This window comes from Neovison vison, chromosome 1 (assembly GCF_020171115.1).
Source record: "Neovison vison isolate M4711 chromosome 1, ASM_NN_V1, whole genome shotgun sequence".
Classification (NCBI taxonomy): domain Eukaryota; kingdom Metazoa; phylum Chordata; class Mammalia; order Carnivora; family Mustelidae; genus Neogale; species Neogale vison.
In genome coordinates, this window is record NC_058091.1 from 95,752,994 (window position 1) to 95,775,291 (window position 22,298).

Sequence of the window (22,298 nt, forward strand, 5' to 3'; positions counted from 1 at the left end):
TTTGGTTGGATAGAATTTCCTGACATTCTCGACCCAAACTAAATGCAGGTGCGCCTGTCAAACTTAGTATGTAAGGCATTCAGGTTGGCTTCGTTTCCAAACACAAGTCTTCTAAATCCTCTCATGTTTCATTCATTGTCAACAAACACTCAGCTTTGAGGAGGGGAGAGGAAAGAAGGAAAGCAAGAGCATAGAAAAATTCAGATTTCCCATTTGTGTTTTATCATGTAAAAAGTAACTAAGCCATTTTTTTTTTTTTTTTGTATTCCAACTAGTGTTTCTTAAGAGTTGCTGGCCCTAACTATATTTCTTTGCTACTAAACCTCACCTAGGGCTCAGCGCCCAGCAGAAAGTTTGCTTCAACATTCTCTCTTTCTACTACTCCTCCCCTCAGTTCCTCTCTCTCTCTCTCTCAAATAAATAAATATTTTTTAAAAGTAATCAATATACCCAGATCAAAAAAGACAGTCTGCCTTTCCCATCCAGTAGTTGTCATCTAATACAATTTCTCTAGTCACGTTAAGCTACCAGCTATCTATCCATTGTGTTACTTTATAAGCATCTTCAAGTACAGAATTCCCCAGGGACACTTGGGTGACTCACATGATGAAGCATCCAACTCTTGATTTCAGCTCAGGTCACAATTTCAGGGTCATGAGTTCAATCCCAGCTTGGGGCTCCCCATTCAGCAGGGTGTCTGCTTGAGATTCTCTCCAACTCCTCTCCCTCTGCCCTCCCCCCCCATTCTCTCTCTCTCTCAAAATAAATGAAAAAGTCTTAAAAAAAAAAAAGTAAAAGAAAAAGGAAAAGGACACCTGGGTGCCTCAGTTGGTTCAGTGCCTGCTTTTGGCTCAGGTCATGATCCCAGGGACGTGGGATCCCTCCTCAGGCTCCCTGCTCAGTGAGAAACATGTTTCTCCCTCTGCCTGCTACTCCCCTGCTTGTTCTCTCTCTCTCTCTCTGTCTGACAAATAAATACAATAAATATTAAAGAAAAAAAGTATGCCCTGACTTTCCCCCTTATTGGATATTCGCTTTACGAGACATAAAGATGATAAACAGGAGTATCCTCCCATACAACCACATTCAAATTGAAGCACTCTACACATGCCATTGCAATATTCATACTGTTATTATCCCAAAGCTCAGGTATTGCGTTGTGGGCCAAGATGCCCATGCAAATATTTACATGTCCCTTGAAATTGCAACCATCTGAGGAAACAAGTAAACTCTTTTCATTTAAAAGATTAGGGAAAGAGAATTAAAATTATCAGAAATGCCGTCAATTCCACAAGTATATGCTTTAGAGATTATCCCTTTGTCAGTTTTGGAAGTTTAGGGTAGAAAAATCATTTCTTCAAAATAGACGAAAATATAGGGGCACCTAGGTGACTCAGTGTGTTAAGCGTCTGCCTTTGGTTCAGGTGATGATCTCAGGGTCCTGGGATCAAGTCCCAAGTCCAGCTCCCTGTTCAGTGGGAAGTCTGCTTCTCCCTTTGCCTCTGCCCCCTGCTCATGCACTTTTCCTGTGTCTTGCCCTCTCTTTCAAGTAAACAAATAAAATCTTTAAAAAAATAGGTGAAAATATATAAGAGGGCAATACCTGTTTGTCATTTTCTATGGTACCCCATTCACCTGGGTCTCTTCACTTTTTATTTTTTCATGAGATCTTAGCAGATGGTGGGTTTGAAATCTAGAAAATGTCCATCTTTAAATCAAGATTAGTATTCACTGTTTTTTACGCCGTAAGTCTAAATCTGAGAGAAAGGAAGGGGTGGGGTGAAATACTCATGCTGTATGCATGAGGCTTTTCACCTGACACCATAAACTCCTCCCTATTAACAGGTGTGGGCACTTTTTTGTTTTTCTCTCCCTTCTCTTTCCACTAAGGACTAATTAGGGAAGTAGGCTTGAAGAATAAACTCACCATTTATGAAGAAGGAACCACTGACCTAATAGAAACTGAACTCTCAATAGCAGGTAAGCATTCCTTCCTTAAAATAATAAATTTCAAATTATTAATTAAACTTGCAAGAAGAAATGGTAGAAATAGGGAGGAGAGATGAATTTCAGCATTATACAGGAAGGATAAATCATAATTAGGTTTATGGGGAAAGATGTTTGCTTTTTGTTTTTGTTTTTCTATTTCAAATTTTGATTTGAGGAAAATAAGCATTACAAAATATAAAATCATTTGCACTGATGGGGCACAACTAGAGAAACAGATAAGAGAGGCATCTCTGAATGGAAAGCCTATCATCTGAAAAACAATTACAATCATCAAATCACAAGAGCTTTAAAAAAAATTCTCTGTCTCATTAACAGATGTCTCCCATTGTACTGTAAGTGCTATGTTACCTTAAAAAGCGAGACCTTATATTTTATTTATTTATAAGAAAGGTCTTTCAGGCCAGTGTTAATGCTTTCATTGACTAATGTTCATAACATATTTTCAGTGCTTGTTGTGTGCTGATGAACACTTCAATGCCCCAATGAATCTTGGGCTCTTAAAACTTGAATGACTGGGGCGCCTGGGTGGCTCAGTGGGTTAAAGCCTCTGCCTTCAGCTCAGGTCATGATCCTAGGGTTCTGGGATGGAGCCCCGCATGGGGCTCTGTGCTCAGCAGGGAGCCTGCTTCCTCCTCTCTCTCTGCCTGCTTCTCTGCCTACTTCTGATCTCTGTCAAATAAATAAATAAAATCTTTAAAAAACAAAAACAAAAATCTTGAATGACTATAATTAATTACATTCCTTGTCAAAGATTGCAGTTAGTGGGTCTGTTTTTGGTAACAGTTCAGCCAGAGGAATTATAAATCTTCACCTTCTAATTCTAGAACACAAGTGAATTATGGGGCATTTATAATTTATTGGTGAGATTATGATTCTCTGATCTTGTAGCTCTCAGAATTAATGGTTGTCATTATGATTTTCGCATATAAGTAAAAAATCTGTAAAATATATTTTCTGCATCCATGAGAATTTCTTCATTCTGCTTTGTGCCTTAAAGCTATCTTTGTATTTCATAAGAGAAAGGTCCTTAGGAAATTCATCACTGTTTACTGAAAGAATATTGTCCAGTGGTGTTCATTAATTATAGTTTCTTCCCTCTATGAACCCATGGGAGAAATGTCTCTCTGATTTTAATGTCACCAATATTTGTCACCCAGCACAATTTGTGAATAGAAAGGTATATTGAAGCCAGATCACGGGGGGTTCTGGTTGTTTAGAGGTTAGAGAATTTCATTTAGAGATAATACAAGTGAAAAGTCAAGCAAATGCTATGATAAAGAGCATAAGAATAATTTTTTTAAAGATTTATTTATTTTAGAGAGAGAGAATGCGAGTGAGCGAGAGAGTATGAGGAGGGGCAGAGGCAGAGAGAGAGGGAGAAAAGACCTCAAACAGATTCCCCACGGAGCACAGAGCCTGACGTGGGGCTGGATCCCAGGACCCTGAGATCATGACCTGAGCCAAAATCAAGAGCTGACGCCCAACCCTCAGAGCTACCTGGGTGCCCCAAGAGTGTGAGAATAATTTTATGGACAAACTGAATCCCGTAACTAATCATGTTTGTTTCTCTTACGTTGGCTGCCAGGAAGCTTACAGTACAAAATGTGCTCTCACCTGCTGCAAATCCCCTGCTTCTCATTGTTGGTGGTGGTTTTGTTCAGCAAGGTCACAGGGATCACCATCTGCAGGGAAAACGTAAGATTAGGTTCCTGCAAGCGTCTGGTCACAATGTTTTTATCAGAAGACCAACACAATACCTTTCTTTTTTTTTAAATTTACTTTTAAAGATTTTATTAATTTTGTTGAGAGAGGGAGCACACACAGAAGCAGGGGAGGGATGGATGCAGAGGGAGAAGCAGATTCCCCGCTGAGCAGGGAACTTGATGTGGGTCTTGATCCCAGGTTCCGAGATCATGAGCTGAGCCAAAGGCAGCGACTTAACCTGCAGAGCCACCCATGCATCCCAGCACATAACCCTTTTTTTTTATGTGTATTTCTGTTTAAAGACACATTATTTACCAATTGTTGATTTTTTAATTATCATTGAACTCCCAGTCAAGAGCGTTATAACCCATAATTGAGGGAAGTTTGTGTCACACATGTATGTATCTTCTCGGTAAGACCCATCACAGTCTTTTTGCCATAGGAACACTAGACAGCACTTAAGTACTCTGCTTGGGACAACTTTTTATTTTTTATTTTTTTAAGATTTTATTTATTTGACAGAGATCACAACAAGTAGGCAGAGAGCCAAGTGCAGAGAGAGAGAGACAGAGAGAGAGAGAGTGGAGAAAGCAGGCTCCCTGCCTAGCAGAGAGCCGGATGTGGGACTTGATCCCAGAACCCTGAGATCATGACCCGAGCTGAAGGCAGAGGCCTAACCCACTGAGCCACCCAGGCAGCCCGGGACAACTTTTTTTTTCTTAAAGATTTTCTTTACTTGTTTGACAGAGAAAGAGAGAGAGAGAATGAGAAAGGTAAACGCAAGCAGGGGGAGCGGGAGAGGGAAAAGCAGGCTTCCCACAGAACAGGGAGCCTGATGCAGGCTCCATCTCAGGACTCGGATCATGACCCGAGCTGAAGGCATATGCTTAACGACTGAGCCACCCAGGTGCCCCTCAGGCCCATTTTAAACAGTAAAATTGCCAGCAGAAAGCGAACATCACAAGAGAATGTGGCACAAATACATCGTTATAAAGGGCTTGTTTAGAGTTTAAGAGCTGGAAAGAGAGGTCAGCTTCTGCAGCATCCGCTGATAATATTAGCTTTGGAGACTCAAATATGTCCACAAATGACTGAAAAAACACCATCACTATGAGTTTGGAGGGTTCCAGGTGAATCTTAGCAAGTAGGTGAATTCACAAATCTGGAATCCGCAAATAAAAAGGATCAACTCTGTATGTAGAACTATAGTCCATATGTTTTGTCTGCTGGCCTCACTCTTGACCCCATAATATGTTTACACTTCTGTTTTCCCCTTGCCTGAATTTTAATTTAAACTTAATTTTTCATCATATATTTTACCTACACTTATAAGTGGTTTCAGGAACTTTGAGGAACAAACCAGGCAATAAAGCAAATCTCCAGCAACTTCTTAGAATTCCTACTGTTTGTGCTAGCTACTTTGCTATGTATCAACACATAAAAACATCTCTAGGCTTCAAATGTAATAAGAGATACATGACCAGTATCTCTATGAAATAATTTTATCTTATTTTCTCAAATACTGAATTAGAATAAATGAATGTATTCAACATGAGGATCTGCTAAGAAGTTAATATTTTATTTAGAGATAGCATGAGGGAGTGAAATGTCAAGCAGATACAAGTGGAAAAAGATGATGCCTACATCTCTCCTTCCTTTGCTCAACCTGAACCCTGGAAACTCGATCTTTGCAAAGCTTCTCCTATCAGCCCAGACTGTGAGTACTAGTGTCCAGGAAGCTGATTTTCTGGTACTGCCCCTAGTATCTTTTCAGAGTCCCAGAAATAATTACAAACACCTCAGGTGTCCCACTCGGCAGACTGCAGGCACAGGACTTGGTCACAGGAAACATGCTTCGTCGAAGTTCAGACTCATGTAAACCATATGATGGAGTTGCATGGTGGATTTTAAATCATAATCAAACACTTGAGTATGTTATAGTCACACAGAGCTGCCACATATTGAAATCAAGTAGTAACATCCTCTATCTGGGGAATGTGCTGTACAGGAAAAAATTCACTGCAGTCTCAGAAACAACAGGTTCTCATGTCTAATTGAGGCATTTTTGCCATCCTAGTGTCTGCTTGTTGAGAGAAAATGGATAAACTCTAGTGCCTCAAATATAGAGAAAAAAAAGTTTGTTTAATTCAGTCAAGACCTGATTGGAATGTTGGGGGAGGAAAAGTTTCTTAGGGACAAAAAGCAGGGAATAGGAATTCCCCAAATCTAGAAAAAAATAACTGCCTCTGAATGGTTGAATTGCATGCGTTATATTAAGTCCCTCTTTTGTTCCTTAATTTTGTCTAACTAAACTGAATCTCATCCTTTGCTCCCATCTGGTTCTTTATCTTCAACCTAGGTGTTTCTCTGCAAGTGGCTTCCCGTAAGCACCTGATGCCTGACCCAGTCACATCTTCCATCTTTGCCCCACATTGTAAAAAGAAGTTTCCCTGCTTACCCTAAGACTCTTACTCTGAGCTTCCTCTTAACCATTCAGCAAGCACTTAGAATGCCCTTTTCCTCTGTGCCAGTCCTGTAGGTGCTGGAATACAATAGAGCACAAAGCAGACACGGGCCCTTTCCTTCTTGTACCTCCCAGTCAACTTGAGACAGACTCAATGAAAACACAAACAGATGTGAAATTACAACTGTTTCTGTGTCTCAAAGGAAGAGTTGAACGTACAGTGAGTGTGTATCATAGGAAGACTTAACCTACATGGATACTCACCTCTTTCCTGGATTAGGTCATTAACATTCCCTACTTCCACGTGCTCTCTGGTGTCCCCACCCCAGTGCCTCTCATCTTCCCTCTTCTTCCCTCATCAGAGGGAGCAATGGCATTCCGAATTGCACCCAGTGAGAACAGGACTTCAAGGATGTTCCTCGGGAGATTCAAATGGTAACAAGCAAAAACTAAACACATCCCTTCTGCGTTCTCATTAGGTGTGGAATTGCTAGAGTTCTGGAGAAGATGCTGGTGCTCAACTGTTCTACCAAATTACTGATCCTGGAAAAAATGTTGAAGAGTTACTTCCCTGAATCACTCAAGGTATTCTACACTTAAGCGCTCTCTTTTATTTCTTTATTTTATTTATTGTGAAATAAGGTCAGACTTGTGGCTGTTTCCCCAGTTTTTCTGATGTCAGGACTTTCCTATTAAACCTATTGAACAGATGGTTTCCCACTCATCTCCTGCTAGAGACTGATCCCATGCAGCATAGATATGGCTGTGATAATTATTTTTTTGACAGTCACTCTAGATGACCTCTAGGAAAATTTAGGTGGTGCTGGACTAGACTATTTCTAGGTAAACTCAAGTTTTAAACTTGTCTTAATGGCAGAAGAGTACAGATTAAGTAGCATTGTTCATAAGAACACAACCTAGGTTCATGATGGAGCTAGGTCCAGGAGTCATAAAGTTTTTATGACTATTTCAACATTTTTATTTATTTATTTTTAATGGCTTTGTTGGTCTTAAAGCCTCTGTTGAAGTCTTCTCAAAGTCCATGAGGGCCTGCTGATAACTCAGAACTACTGTGGAAGAAGACATTAATCACAGATTACAAATAAATATGAGATTTAAAATATTTTAAGCATTTGGAGAAAAAAATTCAAAGTGCAAAGACATTGTCTTTGAGGGATGCAATTCTTGACCAAGGAGATAGCCCTATACTATGGATTTTCAAATGTAAGTGGCAAGGGGTATACCTCAGTGGTAAGAGCATTTGACTGCAAATGTGACGGCTGCTAATAACCCAGAAGAGATATAATGAATCATAATTTCTAAAGACAGAGGCCAGAGTCATGTGTATTGGGCACACACCCTCGATAATCCTTTTTTACACTAAACTTTAACAAAAGTTATCTAGAGCACTGTACTGGGGTGATTAATAGTCATCTTGCCTTATGGGTCATGCTTAAACTATTTGTGGTACGGAAAATCTGAGTGATTTGGGAGCATATGGCTAAAAGAGTACCAAATGGAGAGTCGGACTCAAACTGTCCCTTATTGAATGTTTGACCCACCCTTGCCAAAGAGAAATACAAAGGTTTTGGTGACCTTCATAGGGTCATCTAAGATCATATAATCATCAAGACAAATGATGGGCTCTTACCTTATAAATAGTATGTGGGTAGAACTTTGGCATACAAATGGTTTCAATTTATTTTATCCTTCCAACAGCTTTGTAAGATGCTTATTAACCCATTTTAGAAATGAATAAGAGTCTAAAATAGGCTAAAGCAAGTAAAAAATCAGTTGAATCCTGGTTCTTTTGATTTCATAGCTACTGCTTCTCCTCTAGCAGCTTAACTACCAGATACTCAGGTGAGGATGTTGATTTTTCCTTTTCTGTTTTTGTTTTGTTTTTTTGTTTTGGTTTTGTTTTTGTTTTTGATACCTTGCCTACTGCTTGGCATGGGGCTTTGCCCATATAATTACTCAATAAACTGTTGTTGGTTGGTCGCTAGCAGTGTTATGAAATAATTGCTTATTAACCCTCACCTGTTCAAATCTTATTTTTAAGGACCTCTGAATTCAGATTAGTTGAGTTGATCAGAATAGTAGTTATCATTTTTTTAACATACCTTTTATGCTGTCTCCTTTGAACTTTATAAAACCTATTAATTCCTCTGTAATATTAAAAACTGAATAAGCAGGTAATTACATTGTACTTTTACAGATGATATTACTAAATCCCTTCCCTTTATCTAAGTGCTAGAGTTCAGATTTAAATCCAAACTTTCAGATTCCAAACTGCATGGTTGTGGTTTTCTGTTTTTTTTCCGTTGTTGGTTTTGGTTTTATTTATTTTTTTTTAATGCTTCTAATAACGCCACTTGAAGTAAGAGTTAAAGAAATGAAACACGAAGGCACAAATCAATGCCTTCCTCATATCATCTTCTCATTAATAGCTGCTTAGCTTGGCACTCCCAATTTCTCATTTTCTGTACACAGAGTCTCTTCGCCTTTGAATCTTTTTATCTTTCTTCAGTTATTGGATTGTTATATAACATCTGTTTTGGGTTCTCTGACCATAATTTCAAAATACCTCTTCAGTTATGCTATGCCCTTTTGAGAATCAAAATGATAAAGAAAAAATTGGTTTTTTTTTTTTTTTTTTTGTTCCATGCTTCCTCCATTTTTTTGGAGGCTATGGCTATATATTTTATAATCTGTTTTTTTTTTTAAGTTTTTATTTAAGTTCCAGTTAGTTAACATATAGTATAATATTAGTTTCAGGTGTACAATTTAGTGATCCAGTGATTCCATACGTGACCCAGTGCTCATTACAACAAGTGAACTCCTTCTTAACCCCCATCACCTATTTCACCAATCCCCCCTCCTACCTCACCTTGGTATCTCAGTGATTAAATATCCCTCTAAATTTCCTTCAGAAATTCCAACTGCTCATTCTTCTGGCATCCTTACTTCCCCTAGCTACTTCCCATCTCCTCTCAACACACACCCTTTGAATAAATAGGTGTTAAAGAATTTGTTTCATTGTCTTCAACCAATGCCAACTCCTTTAGTTGGTTGCAAAACTCTTACAAACAAGCCATTTCTTTTCCTTTCACAATCTGAATATCAGAAATTTTTTCTTCCTTTTAACCTCAACATTGCAATCATATTTAAGCTCAATTTTTAAATAATGATGTATGGTTTCTTCATGGGAAAAAACACTCTAATAAATTTATGACTATGTATATATAAGATCAGCATCCCCAAAATTTAATAATTAAACAGAGCAAGCATGACCCTTCCAGATTAATTTAGTTCTTGGATTTTCACTAAGTGTGATCCATGTCACATGTTAGTATTAGCCAGACCAAATTAGGAAAGATACATTCTATAAGAAGATTTGAGTGAGGTCCCAGATTGGGAAAGAGAAAAGAGAGTTGAATAATGTTCTAGGTATTGAGGTGTGTGATTTGAATCATGATGTGATAAAAGAAGTAAAATGTAGATTCTAACACCGCTATAATTTAAATTGGTTTTCCCTGAAGTATAACACATACTAGAAGATACACATAACATAATTATGTGGTTCAATGAATTTTCATAGAGCAAATACTTATATAACTTATGCTCCAATCAAGAAAGAACATTACTTCAGACACAGTTTCTCCCCAGTCCCCCAGTGCCCTTTTCCAAACATTCTCTTTCCCAGCTCTCCATAAGTAACCAGCATCCTGACTTCTAAAACCATAATGTGGTTTTGTCTTTTCTGAATATAATGTAAATTGAATCACATAGTATGTCTTTATGTATCTACCTTCTTTCGTTCACCATTAAGTTTCTGTTTTGTAATTTATAGTATGAATATGCCACAATTTATTCATTTTTTCCCACTGCTGATGGACACTTCGATTGTTTTCTGTTTCTATCTATGATGAAAGTGCTGCCAAGAACACTAGCCTGTAACTCACTCTCCTTGTTACCACCACAACTTCTTCTCTATAAGCGCCCCTGGCATATGGAGGTTGTTTTATAGGGATGGCATCTTTGATTCTAAGAGGAGAAAAGAAATATGAAAGGGCACAGGTCAGAATTCTAATACTCAGTATTGTTTAGTCAACAACCTGTTGATCCACTATGTCAGACTCCATGTACATAGCAGTGAATAAGACATAGTCATGACCCTCAGGTCAGGGAATGCTTAGAGAGCCTTCCTCCATCAAATCTGAAAGGCAAGGGGCTTTTGGGGGGAGGGGAGTTACCCCCAGTGATGTTTAATTGTAACTTCGGGTTGAAGGAGTAGTTACATTAAGCAGGTTATATTTGGAGAGCATAATAAGCTTCAAAAGCAGCTGAACATCAGAATTATCTGTGGAATTGTAAAAGATATTATGAGCCCTACATCCATACATCAGATTCTGATTCCTTCTGTAAGTATTTATTATTGACCCATGTGCCATCTAGTCAGCCTATTGTATTTCTCATTGCTCTACAGTAAAAACCTAAGTTTGGGGAGAGTTTTCCTAGGTTTTTTTGTAATGTTTGTTTCTTTGTTTGTTTGTTTGTTTTACCAGTTTTCATGGACAATAATGAAATAACAAGAGAAAAGTTTGTACATGTGCATGTTGTATATATGTGCATATAAAAAAAAATTCCCTTCTCATGGCCATAACTATATAGTACAAGAAGAAGTGAAAACAGTAATATGAAACTGAAAGAGTTAGTAATGTGACTGGCTTGTCTCTCTGGGTTCTCTGGCTCAGGTTTATGGAGCAGTGATGAACATGAATCGTGGGAATCCCTTTCAGAAGGAGGTGGTGGTGGATTCGTGGCCAGACTTCAAAGCTGTTATCACCCGGCGACAGAAAGAGGTACAGATTGGACAGGACAGAGAAACAAAACAAAACCAAACCAAACACCCCCTGAAAACCCAAGAGTTGGCATCAACTGGAAAGAAAAGATTGGGTAAAGGGGATATTATAACCATTACAGTCATATATATTAGCTTAATAAGGTACATATTTCACCATTAGTTTTTTTAAAAGATTTTATTTATTTGCATGAGAGAGAGAACAAGGAGGGAAGGGCAGAGGGAGAAGCAGACTCCCTCCTGAGCAGGGAGCCCAACACAGATCAGGATCCCAGGACCCTGATATCTTGACCTGAGCCTAAGGCAGAGGTTTAACCGCTGAGCCACCCAGGTGCCCCTCACTATTATCTTCTAATTTGACTGGCTTTGGAGTTGCAGACATGGAAAACTGCCAGCTTAAATGTGTTCAATAAACTGTTTCTTTAGTGTTTCACAATCTCTAGAACCATGAAGCATACGTACTTACGCATACTTGTTTTTCCTCTGGTTTGATGTTTTCCTGTGACCAACAACTTTGGTAATGTGGGTAAATACATAGGGAGACTGAAAAAGATGACATCTGCCCCATTTTGCAAGGACAAAGAGCTCACATCATCAAATGTGTTGCCCTGACCACATTAGGAAAGTTCTGAGAGTTCTGTTTAAATCTTGTAGGTGGCTTCGTTAAATTATACCCTTTCCATTTTTTTTTTTTTTTTTTTTTAAGATTTTATTTACTGGGACACCTGGGTAGCTCAGTTGGTTAAGCGGCTACCTTTGGCTCAGGTCATGATCCCAGCATCCTGGGATCGAGTCCCCCATTGGGCTCCTTGCTCAGCAGGGAGCCCTCTTCTCCCTCTGCCTCTGCTGCCACTCTGCCTGCCTGTGTGCATGCGCCCTTTCTCTCTCTCTCTCTCTCCCCCTCTCTCTCTGACAAACAAACAAATAAATAAATAAATAAATAAATAAAATCTTTAAAGATTTTATTTACTTATTTGACAGAGAGAGACACAGCAAGAGAGGGAAACAAGTGGGCAGGGGGTGGGGTGTGGGAAAGGGAGAAGCAGGCTTCCTGTTGACCAGGGAGCCCAATGTGGGGCTTAATCACAGGACTCTGGGATCGAAGGCAGATGCTTAATGACTGAGGCACCCAGGTGCCCCCTTTCCATTTTTATAAATAAATAAAATCCTAGAAAGAGATGGAATAAAGATCTTAAAACTTTCCAAATACCAGACGAATAATCAAGCAAATTATACCAAGCAAAATATCTGTTGCTTCCTTCACCAGAGTGTATTAGCCATATTGCTATCTAGCCATTGTTTATAGGTGGTTGATTTTGGCAGTGGGAATGATCTAAGTATATGCTGCCAATGTACCTAATTTATCTAGGATTTGAGATACCTAGAGGACATATTTATGCTTTTACAATTATGTCTTCTGTCCCAGGCTGAGACAGATAACCTGGACCATTATTCTAATGCCTACGCTGTGTTCTACAAGGATGTCAAGGCTTACCAACGCCTGTTGGAAGAACACGATGTTATCAACTGGGATCAAGTTCTTCAAATACAAGGTGAGATCAAGCACAGACACTAGGCAGTCTTCTTTTTCTCATTTTTGTCATATATATCAGATAGATATGATATCTGTTTCACATATATGATAATATATATACTTAAGTGCACAAATTCATAGATATACATTTTATATAGTTACAATTTTTATACTACAGTTTTGTAAGAACACTTGTTTTACTCCTAAAGAGGCTTGGTCGTTGGGGTAAGTAGGCACCGTTTAAATTCGGCTGCTTTCAAGTGACATTTCCCCCCACTGTTACTGTAATTTCACAGCATATTTTTCTTTATTCCTCATAATCATTTCCTGTTCCAATCTTTTAAAGTGACTCTAACTTCAGTGTAAGCCAATAGGTAAGTCTTCCCTTCTTTCTGAAGCAGCTGATTGGAAAGAGATTATTAACTGATTTGCATCAGATATCCTGACATGATTTAGTAAGATAAGAGTATATCTGAGATCCAAGGAGATAATTGCATGGGTATCAATGCTAATGGAAGAACTTTTGGCCAAGACTGACCTACATTAAGAGTTTCTAATACTGTGCATGGACAATTTCAGCTTCAGTGGCTTACTTTTCCAACTTCTCATGATGACTGGGGAGATGATACAGTCAATAAAGTTCTTGTTTTTAACTGTTGCATTGAAAGTGAGTTCCTTCATCATTGGACAGGAAGGCAGGGTCCCCCAGGTCAGAAATACAAAGTCTGGTAATATTTTTCAGCAGCAAACAGCTGAAGCCCTCTCACAAGGAAGAAGCTCTTGTCTACTTGCAAAGAATGACCAAGGCATATCATTTCCTAAAAACTTGGAGTGTTTTATAACATCCCTTTGGAAATGCTCACAAAAGTGTTATAGTGGAGGTTCTGAATGGTCTCTGCCTTTTACAGATTTACCCCAGTTATGCTGGTGAGACGTGAGACGTGAGACGTGAGACAGGGTTTTACCACTCACTTAGCCAAACTAACAAAATTTTCTTGCCATTATTACTTGAGTGTGGAAATAAGTAGATCTCTTACTTGGTATGAAAAATCACGGCAATGATTGGACAGTCTGTGGTGCTGGAGGACCCACTCTCCTCAAAGCACCTAAAGCCACCATTAGGATGAGAACATCCTTGTAATTGCCAGTAATTTTTTTTTTTTTCCCTAGCAGGTGGAGCTGTTAGTCATGAATCAGTCTTAATCATTTACATTGACACATCATCCTCCCTGAAGTTAGGTGGGGACAGATGCGAGTTAATAGCACCTAAAATAGTGGTAAAGGCCCCTCATTTAGCATGTAACCAGTGTAGGCATTATCTTTGGCTTCTGATGTGGCCTGTCACCTATAGGCTTTGCTATATAAAGGAACTATAATTTCCTTTGTATACAGAATAGCTTTTAAGAAGTCATCAGTATCTTTATTCATTTTAACCAAAGAACCTAAGGGCTATTCCTATAACATCTCCAAATCATGAATGACTCCAAAAGCCAACTACTACCATAGAAAAGGCGGTCTTTCATCTTGCACCCCAGAGTTATTGGTGGGGCTGCCTGGAAAGCCTACAAAAATTAGGCAATGGAGGGATGCCTGGGTGGCTCAGTCAGCTAAGCCGCTGCCTTCAGCTCAGTTCAATATCGCGGGGTCCTGGGATCAAGCCCCACATCAGGTTCCCTGCTCAGTGGGAAGTCTGCTTCTCCCTCTCCCTCTGTTACTCCCCCTGCTTATGCTCTCTCTCTGCCAAATAAATAAATAAAATCTTTAAAAAGTATTCGGCAACGGAGCTACTTCAATGCCAGGTGTTCAGAGCAATGGTGCACTCTACACGGGGATGCCTTTGTCATTTTTAATCTAAGAGCTGTCATAAACAAGGTTAAATCGGGGTTCACCCACAGGAAGAGCCGAACTCTTTGTGTTGGCCATGAGAGGACAGGGAATGAAAAAGTATACAGCCATCCAGATGGGCCAGGCTCTTTTGCTCACTACTGGTCGCATGGATGTGAGAGAGCTTGTTGACGTGAAAACTAACCTAAAAGTTCCAGAATCTGGCTTGCTGGTACTGTGGTCCCATTAACTGTGGTCCAGTACATGGTCTGAATTCTGTCTTACCCAATTAGCAACGCCTCCCTTTCTAAGGAGGTAAGGTGAACAATTTTAGTGAAGGTTCCTGATGTGAGCAAGGAGAAAATCACTTGTTGAAATGGTAATCGATGTCAGGGACAGAAGGACATGGTCAAAAAATTATGGAGAGATCATCCACAAAATCCAAACTATAGAGATTCTACCCAGCAAACTGGATTCTTTAACAAATAAATGGAAAGAATTTTTAAAGAGTATGAAGGAGGTATGATAGGCATGTAAAGAAAAGCTGCAGATTAAAAGATCCACCAGAGTAAAAGTGAACAAAATCTAACTATAGTGTTTAAGGACTCACCCTTGCATAATAAAATTTAAAACAAGGATGTGATTGTCATTAAAGATGATAATAGTGGCTATTTTTAGTGGAGAGTGAGAGAATTGTGTTTAGGAGAATAGTAAATAGAAGATGGTTAGTGAATTTCTATTTTATGGCTTTAGTAGTAGCTAAAATATGTAATAACGAAGTTACACATTTGTTTTTTTTTTAAGATTTTATTTCTTTATTTGACACAGAGAGAGAGTGCACAAGTAGGCAGAGCAGCAGACAGAGGGAGAGGGAGAAGCAGGCTCCCCACTAGGCGGAAAGCCTGATGCAGGGCTTGATCCCAGGACCCTGACATCATGACTTGAGCTGAAGGTAGACGCTTAACTGACTGAGCCATCCGGTTGCCTCAGTTATACATTCGTTTTATGCAGTTTTTTCTATTACATCTTATGATTTTAAAAGTTTTTCAAGGGGCACCTGGGTGGCTTATTTGGTTAAGCATTTGCCTTCAGCTCAGGTCATGATCTCTAAGTCCTGGGATCAAGCCCCACATCAGGCTCCCTGCTCAGCGGGGAGTCTGCTTCTCCCTCTCCATCTGCCCCTCTGCATGCTTGTGCTCTCCCTCTCTGTCTCTTTCTCTCTCTCTCTCTCAAATAAATTAAATTTTTTAAAAAAGTTTTTAAAAAGAAATATTAGTCTGACGTTCAGAAAGAAGTACTTCAATCTAAGAAAAATAAATTTTGTTTGAACTACCAATCATACCCTTCATAGCTTGAACGATTTTTTTCTCAGAGTCTCTTCAATTACTTTGATGTAATTCAGGTTTATAATGTGGGATTCTAGCCACAACTTCTGTAATTTCTAATAGTGTTAACTTGAAGAAACTACTTGGTTTTTCTAGACTTAACTCCCTGAGAAAGTAGCCAATGCTCAGATTTCAGACTCTATTCAACATGATCTCCTATTCGCGTATTCATGTATTCTTCCACAGGAAATGACTTACTGGAAGGAGGAAACAAGCTTTTAGATATGGATGGAAGTGGGAAAGTCAATTTCCAGAGGATTCAATTAATCAGGAAAACCTAGAAAGGATAGAGCTGATAGGATTTTGGAGAAGCAGAGCAAGTCAGTTCTAAGTAAACAGAAGCTAACGTGCCATGTGACGAGCTCTATCAGAGACCGTACCATTCTTGGGTCTCATGCTGGTGCAGTGCCCCGCACAGTGCTTTACATACAAGTACTGAATGAAGATTTATAGATAACATCGTATACCTGTGATAAATGAGTAGGATCCAAGTGAGTCAAGTTTAGGATAAATCTCACCAACGCGAAATTTATACCTTGATATTTCTGCAATGGGCATCTAGGCAAGAGGCTAGAAGACTCTTTAAGTCTGAATGCCATGCCAACTAAATGTGAGTTCTCTTATGCTTCTAGCTGAATGGTAGATTGTAGACTTTGAGAGCTATACAATTTCTCTTACCTTAAGGAGTTTAGGATTAGTCTGAGAAGTCAGAAGTCAGGAAAGTCCCGCAAGCAATTCCACATTCCTAAGGGATATTCCCATCAGAAGTGTTCATGGAATATCATGATTGTGAGAAACAACAGGATGGGGATCTGGAAATCCTATACAATGTTTGAGAATCAGGCCAGGAGTCGCTGCAATAATTCATATATAGCTCTACAGTGGTTAGGATGATACAAGGTGGCAAACTGGCGGCGTAGTACAAAATACTGCGACAAATTTCCCTCCTGTGTTTTCAGATAAAATACCGTTTTTCATTATGTCTCTCCATATACAGGGCTGCAGAGTGAATTACATGATGTTTCCAAAGCTGTTGCCAACTCAAAGCATTTAGGTGTAAAGTTAACTTCCTTCAAGGCTGTTCAATTTTTCCCTCATCCGCTTCTGCCAGACACCAGTTCTCTGTACGTAGACCAAGTTTCTGCATGTGGGATGGGACTTCCTATACAGAAGTACAAAGAGGAGTACCTGAAACACTTAGTATTATTAAGGGATATTTGGGTACCTTGGAGTAAGGCCACAGAATCTAGATACGTCTGTGTGTCATGAGTCCATGGGTCTGTGTGTGTATTTTTTCTGCTGTGCTTGACAGCTCCTAATTTCTTGCAAAATCAAATCCGTGTCTTTGTGCATAGTGATAAATGAACTCGGGAGTCCTGTATTTTCACAGGAAAATCATTCCTTGGTATGCTCCTCCTCCAAATAATTCAAATAACCTCTCTTTGAGCCAAAAAGTGCTTAGTGTTTTTTCATGTTTCAGGGACGTGGGTAAATGACTGATTTTATAGAGAGCTTTTATTTGCGGGGCACTGAATATTTTAAATACATTACCTCTTGAACCCTTTCCACAACCCCACAATGTACTGTATAATTACCTTTTTGAACAGAGTTGAAGTAACACATAGGAGTAAATTGTAGAGCTAAGAAATAATTCCTAATTCTGACTCAAGAATCCAGTCTTCAGAAGACTTGTTAGTGTAACCTGCATTCTTCTTAATGGGAGAGCCCCTGCTCTGATATTTGCTAGTTACCTTCCTTTCTGCTTAATCTTTCTGAGCCTTGATCAATTTCTTTTTTTTTGGGGGGGGGGAAGTAACTTATAATGTCTTCCTTACACATATTTTGTAAACAAATGAAACATGATATTTGAAAAGTACCTACCTCAATGAATGTTAATTTTTCTTCTAGGGAATATGTTGAAGGAATATTTGAGCAAAACAAGACTAAAGCTAAAGAAGAATGGGCACTATAAGTCACATAAAGCAATTGGACTTTATTTTTATTTCATTTTATTTTTTTCAGTTATTAAAATTTTCAAGGACATACAAAGGCTGAGTGAGAGATTATAATAAGGAAAATCTCATCTATTTATGGCTAATCTTGTTTCATTCATAGCCCATCTACAAACTACTTTGAAGGAAATAACCCAGACATTATGCTATTATTCTTAAATATCTTAACATAGATTTCTACGAGATAAAGATTCTTAAAAAACAAAACAAAACACTATACTAATATCACTCCTGTACAGAGGTTTCCAGGGCCACCCACAAGCTCATTGATTGGCTAGAAGATCCCACATAACTCAGCAGAGATAGGCTACAAAGCAAAATCAGCAGAGGAAAAAGGTGCATTGGCAAAATCCAGTGAAAACCAGGCACAAGCTTCCCAGAACACTCCCCAATGGAGTCATACAGGACACAATTAATTTCCCTAGCAATAACTTGTGACAACACATATAGGATGTTTTTATTGGAGGCATACTTTGCCTAGCACATAACAATTTTCTAGACTCCCAGAGGGAGAGCAGGTGTTCCACATAAACCACACTGATTGTACAAACAGGTAGGCACGGTAAGTGCCAACTTCTGTCAGTTCTGGGAAGAGCAGGACCCCTGCAGAAATCCAAACTTCCAGCTGCCATCCAAGGGCCAAGCTGGCAAGCAGGCTTCCCTAAAGATAGAGGCCTCAAGCCTGCTGCATCAACTCTGTGCTGTTTTAAAATTTGGTTAATAGTATTTTCTTAAACCAGTTAGTAATTACATTTCCCAAATTAACATAATATTTTAGCAGTTTATTTTGAATAGGCACCTAAATAAAGTTCATACATTGCAATTGGTTAATATTTCTCTTACATACAGTTTCCCCTTTCATATTTTTTATTTCTGCCATTACTTTTTGTTGAAGAAACCAGGCTATGTGTTTCCCCATCTTTTACTGTCACATCCCTGAGATGCTATTTAAAAATCTTCTCTATCCCCCATCAGGTCTTTTAAAATCAGATCTTGCTTTAAATTGCTTCCTTCTTCATAGGAAGATACTGTCTTTTACACCTAAGTCCGTACCCAAATTTGTATACCCGTTATTTTGGATACCCTGCCCTTCAGATATAAGGTCATAGTCACTAACTACTCCTGAAACATTTGCCTTAACAATGTTTTTATTTACAGTAACGTTTCTTTTCTTTTCTTTTCTTTTTTTTTTTTTGAAGATTTTATTTATTTATTTGACTGAGAGAGAGATCACAAGTAGGCAGAGAGGCAGGCAGAGAGGGGAAAGCAGGCTCCCCGTTGAGCAGAGAGCCTGATCCCAGCCTTGATCCCAGGACCCTGAGATCATGACCTGAGCTGAAGGCAGAGGTTTAACCCACTCAGCCACCTAGATGCCCCTACAGTGACATTTCTGCCTGAGGCTTTGTTGCCTCAGGGTTTTCAGCCTTTGTTCTTTTCAAAAATAAGAAATTCTATCAAGACCATGATTGCTGGTGTTTATTTTTTCCTTTTTTTCCCCTCCTTAGTGGTTAGATTATTGTTGCAGTGCCAGAGCCCACAGTATGTGTAGAATGACAGGTAATTGTGGAACCACTAATAAAAAGAAATCACAAATTTTACTTTATAAACATCATAGCGAGAATGACATTAGCTGTTATGGGGGATGGTCTTATGATACTGACAATTTCAAGAATGAAAGCAAATTCAGACGCAAAACCAGCACCATAGGCTTGCAACTAAGTAATCTATCTCAGTTCTTAGAAATTGCAACAATTCCTATCCTTGCCTTTATCTCAATACCATGTGCTTTTAGACCTTTTCCCAGACCTTTTAGGGGTAGGTCTAGAAAGACTGGCATTTTTTTTTGAGCATCTATACATGCCTAGAATGTTAAGCTATGTATACTTTGTTCCTGGCCATGGATGCATAAAGATACAGTTCGACCCTAATACTTTTTTTTTTTTTAAACCAAGAAAAATATTAGGGGCCCAAGAATGTAGACTTGTTAAGGCTTCAGGGAAGGTGTCAACAGACTCAGGCCTTAAGAAAAACAAGTCTGAGAATTATTTTACAGAAAAATGAAATACATGCCCTAATCTATACGAAAACAAAAAGATATGGGCATAAAATGAGGAGGAAAGACTTCAGTTTCATATAATGAGGATTTTCTCCTACTAGAAATGAAACCCTGAAAGATGTTCATAACTGGGAAGTGATAGATAGATTCCAATTTATTGAAAATATTTTGGTATTGGCTAAGTACAGGGATTGTTTCATAGTTTGAATCAGTGCAAGAGGAAAAGTAGCTGGTTGTAGTTTTAGGACCCCGCGTTCACATTTCTTCTCGTGTTGTTTCCTTCTAGAAAGGGCTCTGTCCCACAACTAACTTACCTGAGTGTTGCTGATGCTGATCTACTCAACCGGACTTGGTCTAGGGGCGGCAATGAACAGTGTCTCCGGTATATCACGAAACTCATCTCTTGCTTCCCCAGTGTATGTGTCCGGGATGACAAGGGAAACCCGATCTCTTGGTCTCTTACAGACCAGTTTGCCACCATGTGCCATGGCTATACCCTGCCAGAGCATCGCAGGAAAGGTTACAGCAAGCTGGTGGCCCTCACACTGGCCAGGAAGTTGCAAAGCCGGGGATTCCCCTGTCAGGGCAACGTCCTAGATGACAACACAGCATCCATAAGCCTCCTGAAGAATCTCCAGGCTGAGTTCTTGCCCTGTCGCTTTCATAGGCTTATTCTCACCCCTGCAGCTTTCTCTGGCTAAGTTTACCTCTAGCCCATTGGAACTCCAGGAATTTTCTTCTTTTCCCTGAACATACATACACTCCTTAGCTGGCAATGAAGGGAATGTTCCAACTGCAATCAGAAGAATTGAAAATGGCCGGAGAAGACACGCAGCATCAGCCTGAGAAGCCTGCCTTCTCCCTGCATCAGGGCTCTACAGGAAATAACCAGAGACCAGAGACAGCAACGGCTGAGAGGAGGATGATTATCTTCCTTTGGGATGCACCGCAGGAAAAAGGTTCTAAAGCCAGAAGTTCTCAGCCCAATTATAGAAATGACTACATGAGATCAGTGACTTAACACAGGAGCATGTGGCTACGGCTTCCTTATTGCTGCCTGGGTTTCTGCTCTGGGTGGTCACAGCCACCCAGCTCCCCACTACGGCAAATAACACACCCCCAGCCTGCTGCGATGTCTCTCTAAACTCTTCCTACCACTTCTGATCCAGCTTTTCTGTAGAATACCCTGCTTTTTCCCCTTTAATGACTGGTCCCACCTCTGCTTACAACTCCAGTCTATTGCCTTTCCTGGAAAATGTTCCAGTGAAGTGTTTCTCAAATTTTCGTTCACTTCTGAATCACCTGGAGGGCAGATTGCAACACAGACTGTGGAGCCTCTTTCCCTACAGCCCCTGATTCAGTAAGTCTGCGGTAGGGCCCTAGAATTGGCATTTCTAAAAAGTACCTACTGCTCAGTGGTCATGGATGGAGGAAAGAAGATACAGGCATTTTAAATGCTAGAAACAGATGGTGTCAGCATAGGACTGGCCCTTAACTAGCACCTATTCCAGCTTCCTTGTTTATAATCTGCTTTCTCATTCACATCTATAGCTAAGAATGTGGGTATGCAGATGCACACCTAAACGTACTCTCATTGATGCATTAATACATATATACATTTCTTTCATATTTTATATATATGCATGTATAAACTCAGAATACTGATAAGATAATAAACTTTAATTCATTGCATATGAAAACTTGAAGGCTCAGGGAAAAATAAATGACTTTTTTAAGATAATACCATCAGTGTTAGACATCCAGCCAGTATGCTGTCATTTTGATTTCAATCTTTTTTTTCTTTTTTTGGTTACTAAATCATGTATCTTTTCTGTAAAGGAAATTAAATGCCTAAATAATTAAATAAATATTTTCATCAGCATTTTATCCTGAGTATTTTTTTTTTTAATTTGGGTTTCGATTTCTTTGGTGTATATATATCGTTCAAGGATTGCAGAGGGAGAAATATGCATCACCAGCTAACTATGCCCTTGCATTTACAATAAAAGCAGGCACAGACTGAATGGTCAGATTGGCCTAGTTTGTATAAAGTGGACTCAGACATAGAGAAAATATTGTTTTCTTATCCCAACAGAGGCCATAAAATCCCAACTACAAAGATAAAGGAAGATCCAATTTTAGGTGTTTACTCTGAGAGAAGTAAACACACTGACCAAGAGAATCATTTTAGTAAAAAAAAACAAGACTCCTTTGGAGTGAATATATGCTTAGGTCATCCTGACTACTGGTTACCTGGAAACTTATGCTTGGCTTCAGAGGGAAGAACACCAAGTAACTGGAGTCCATAAAGCTCTTGGGAAAATATGGTCTAATTTCTGCCCCAGGGATGCTCATTATCTTTAGTGTTGATTCAACATGATTATTGTTGCCTGGTATATGGCAATAATATTATAGCCTTACTTTATACTTAATAATAACATGCCT

At 39.2% G+C, this 22,298-nt stretch overlaps 1 protein-coding gene across 1 annotated transcript; it reads left to right on the forward strand.

Annotated features, from left to right (window-relative positions):
* The first annotated feature begins 1,898 nt into the window (after positions 1-1,898).
* On the forward strand, positions 1,899-21,436 carry LOC122899622 (glycine N-acyltransferase-like protein 3). The gene is made up of 6 exons (XM_044237526.1): positions 1,899-1,980; positions 6,658-6,763; positions 10,936-11,043; positions 12,469-12,595; positions 16,783-16,909; positions 20,140-21,436. The coding sequence occupies exons 2-6, from the start codon at positions 6,686-6,688 to the stop codon at positions 20,552-20,554; spliced, it is 855 nt and encodes a 284-aa protein (XP_044093461.1). The 5' UTR covers positions 1,899-1,980; positions 6,658-6,685; the 3' UTR covers positions 20,555-21,436.
* The last annotated feature ends 862 nt before the right edge of the window (positions 21,437-22,298 follow it).

Bases quoted from the DNA above. Each gene is read 5' to 3' on its own strand.
- LOC122899622 (XM_044237526.1), top strand. From the start codon at position 6,686: ATGCTGGTGCTCAACTGTTCTACCAAATTACTGATCCTGGAAAAAATG. The intron at 6,764-10,935 runs GTATTCTACACT...TCTCTGGCTCAG, and splicing joins ACTTCCCTGAATCACTCAAG to GTTTATGGAGCAGTGATGAA. The intron at 12,596-16,782 runs GTGAGATCAAGC...CTCCATATACAG, and splicing joins TCAAGTTCTTCAAATACAAG to GGCTGCAGAGTGAATTACAT.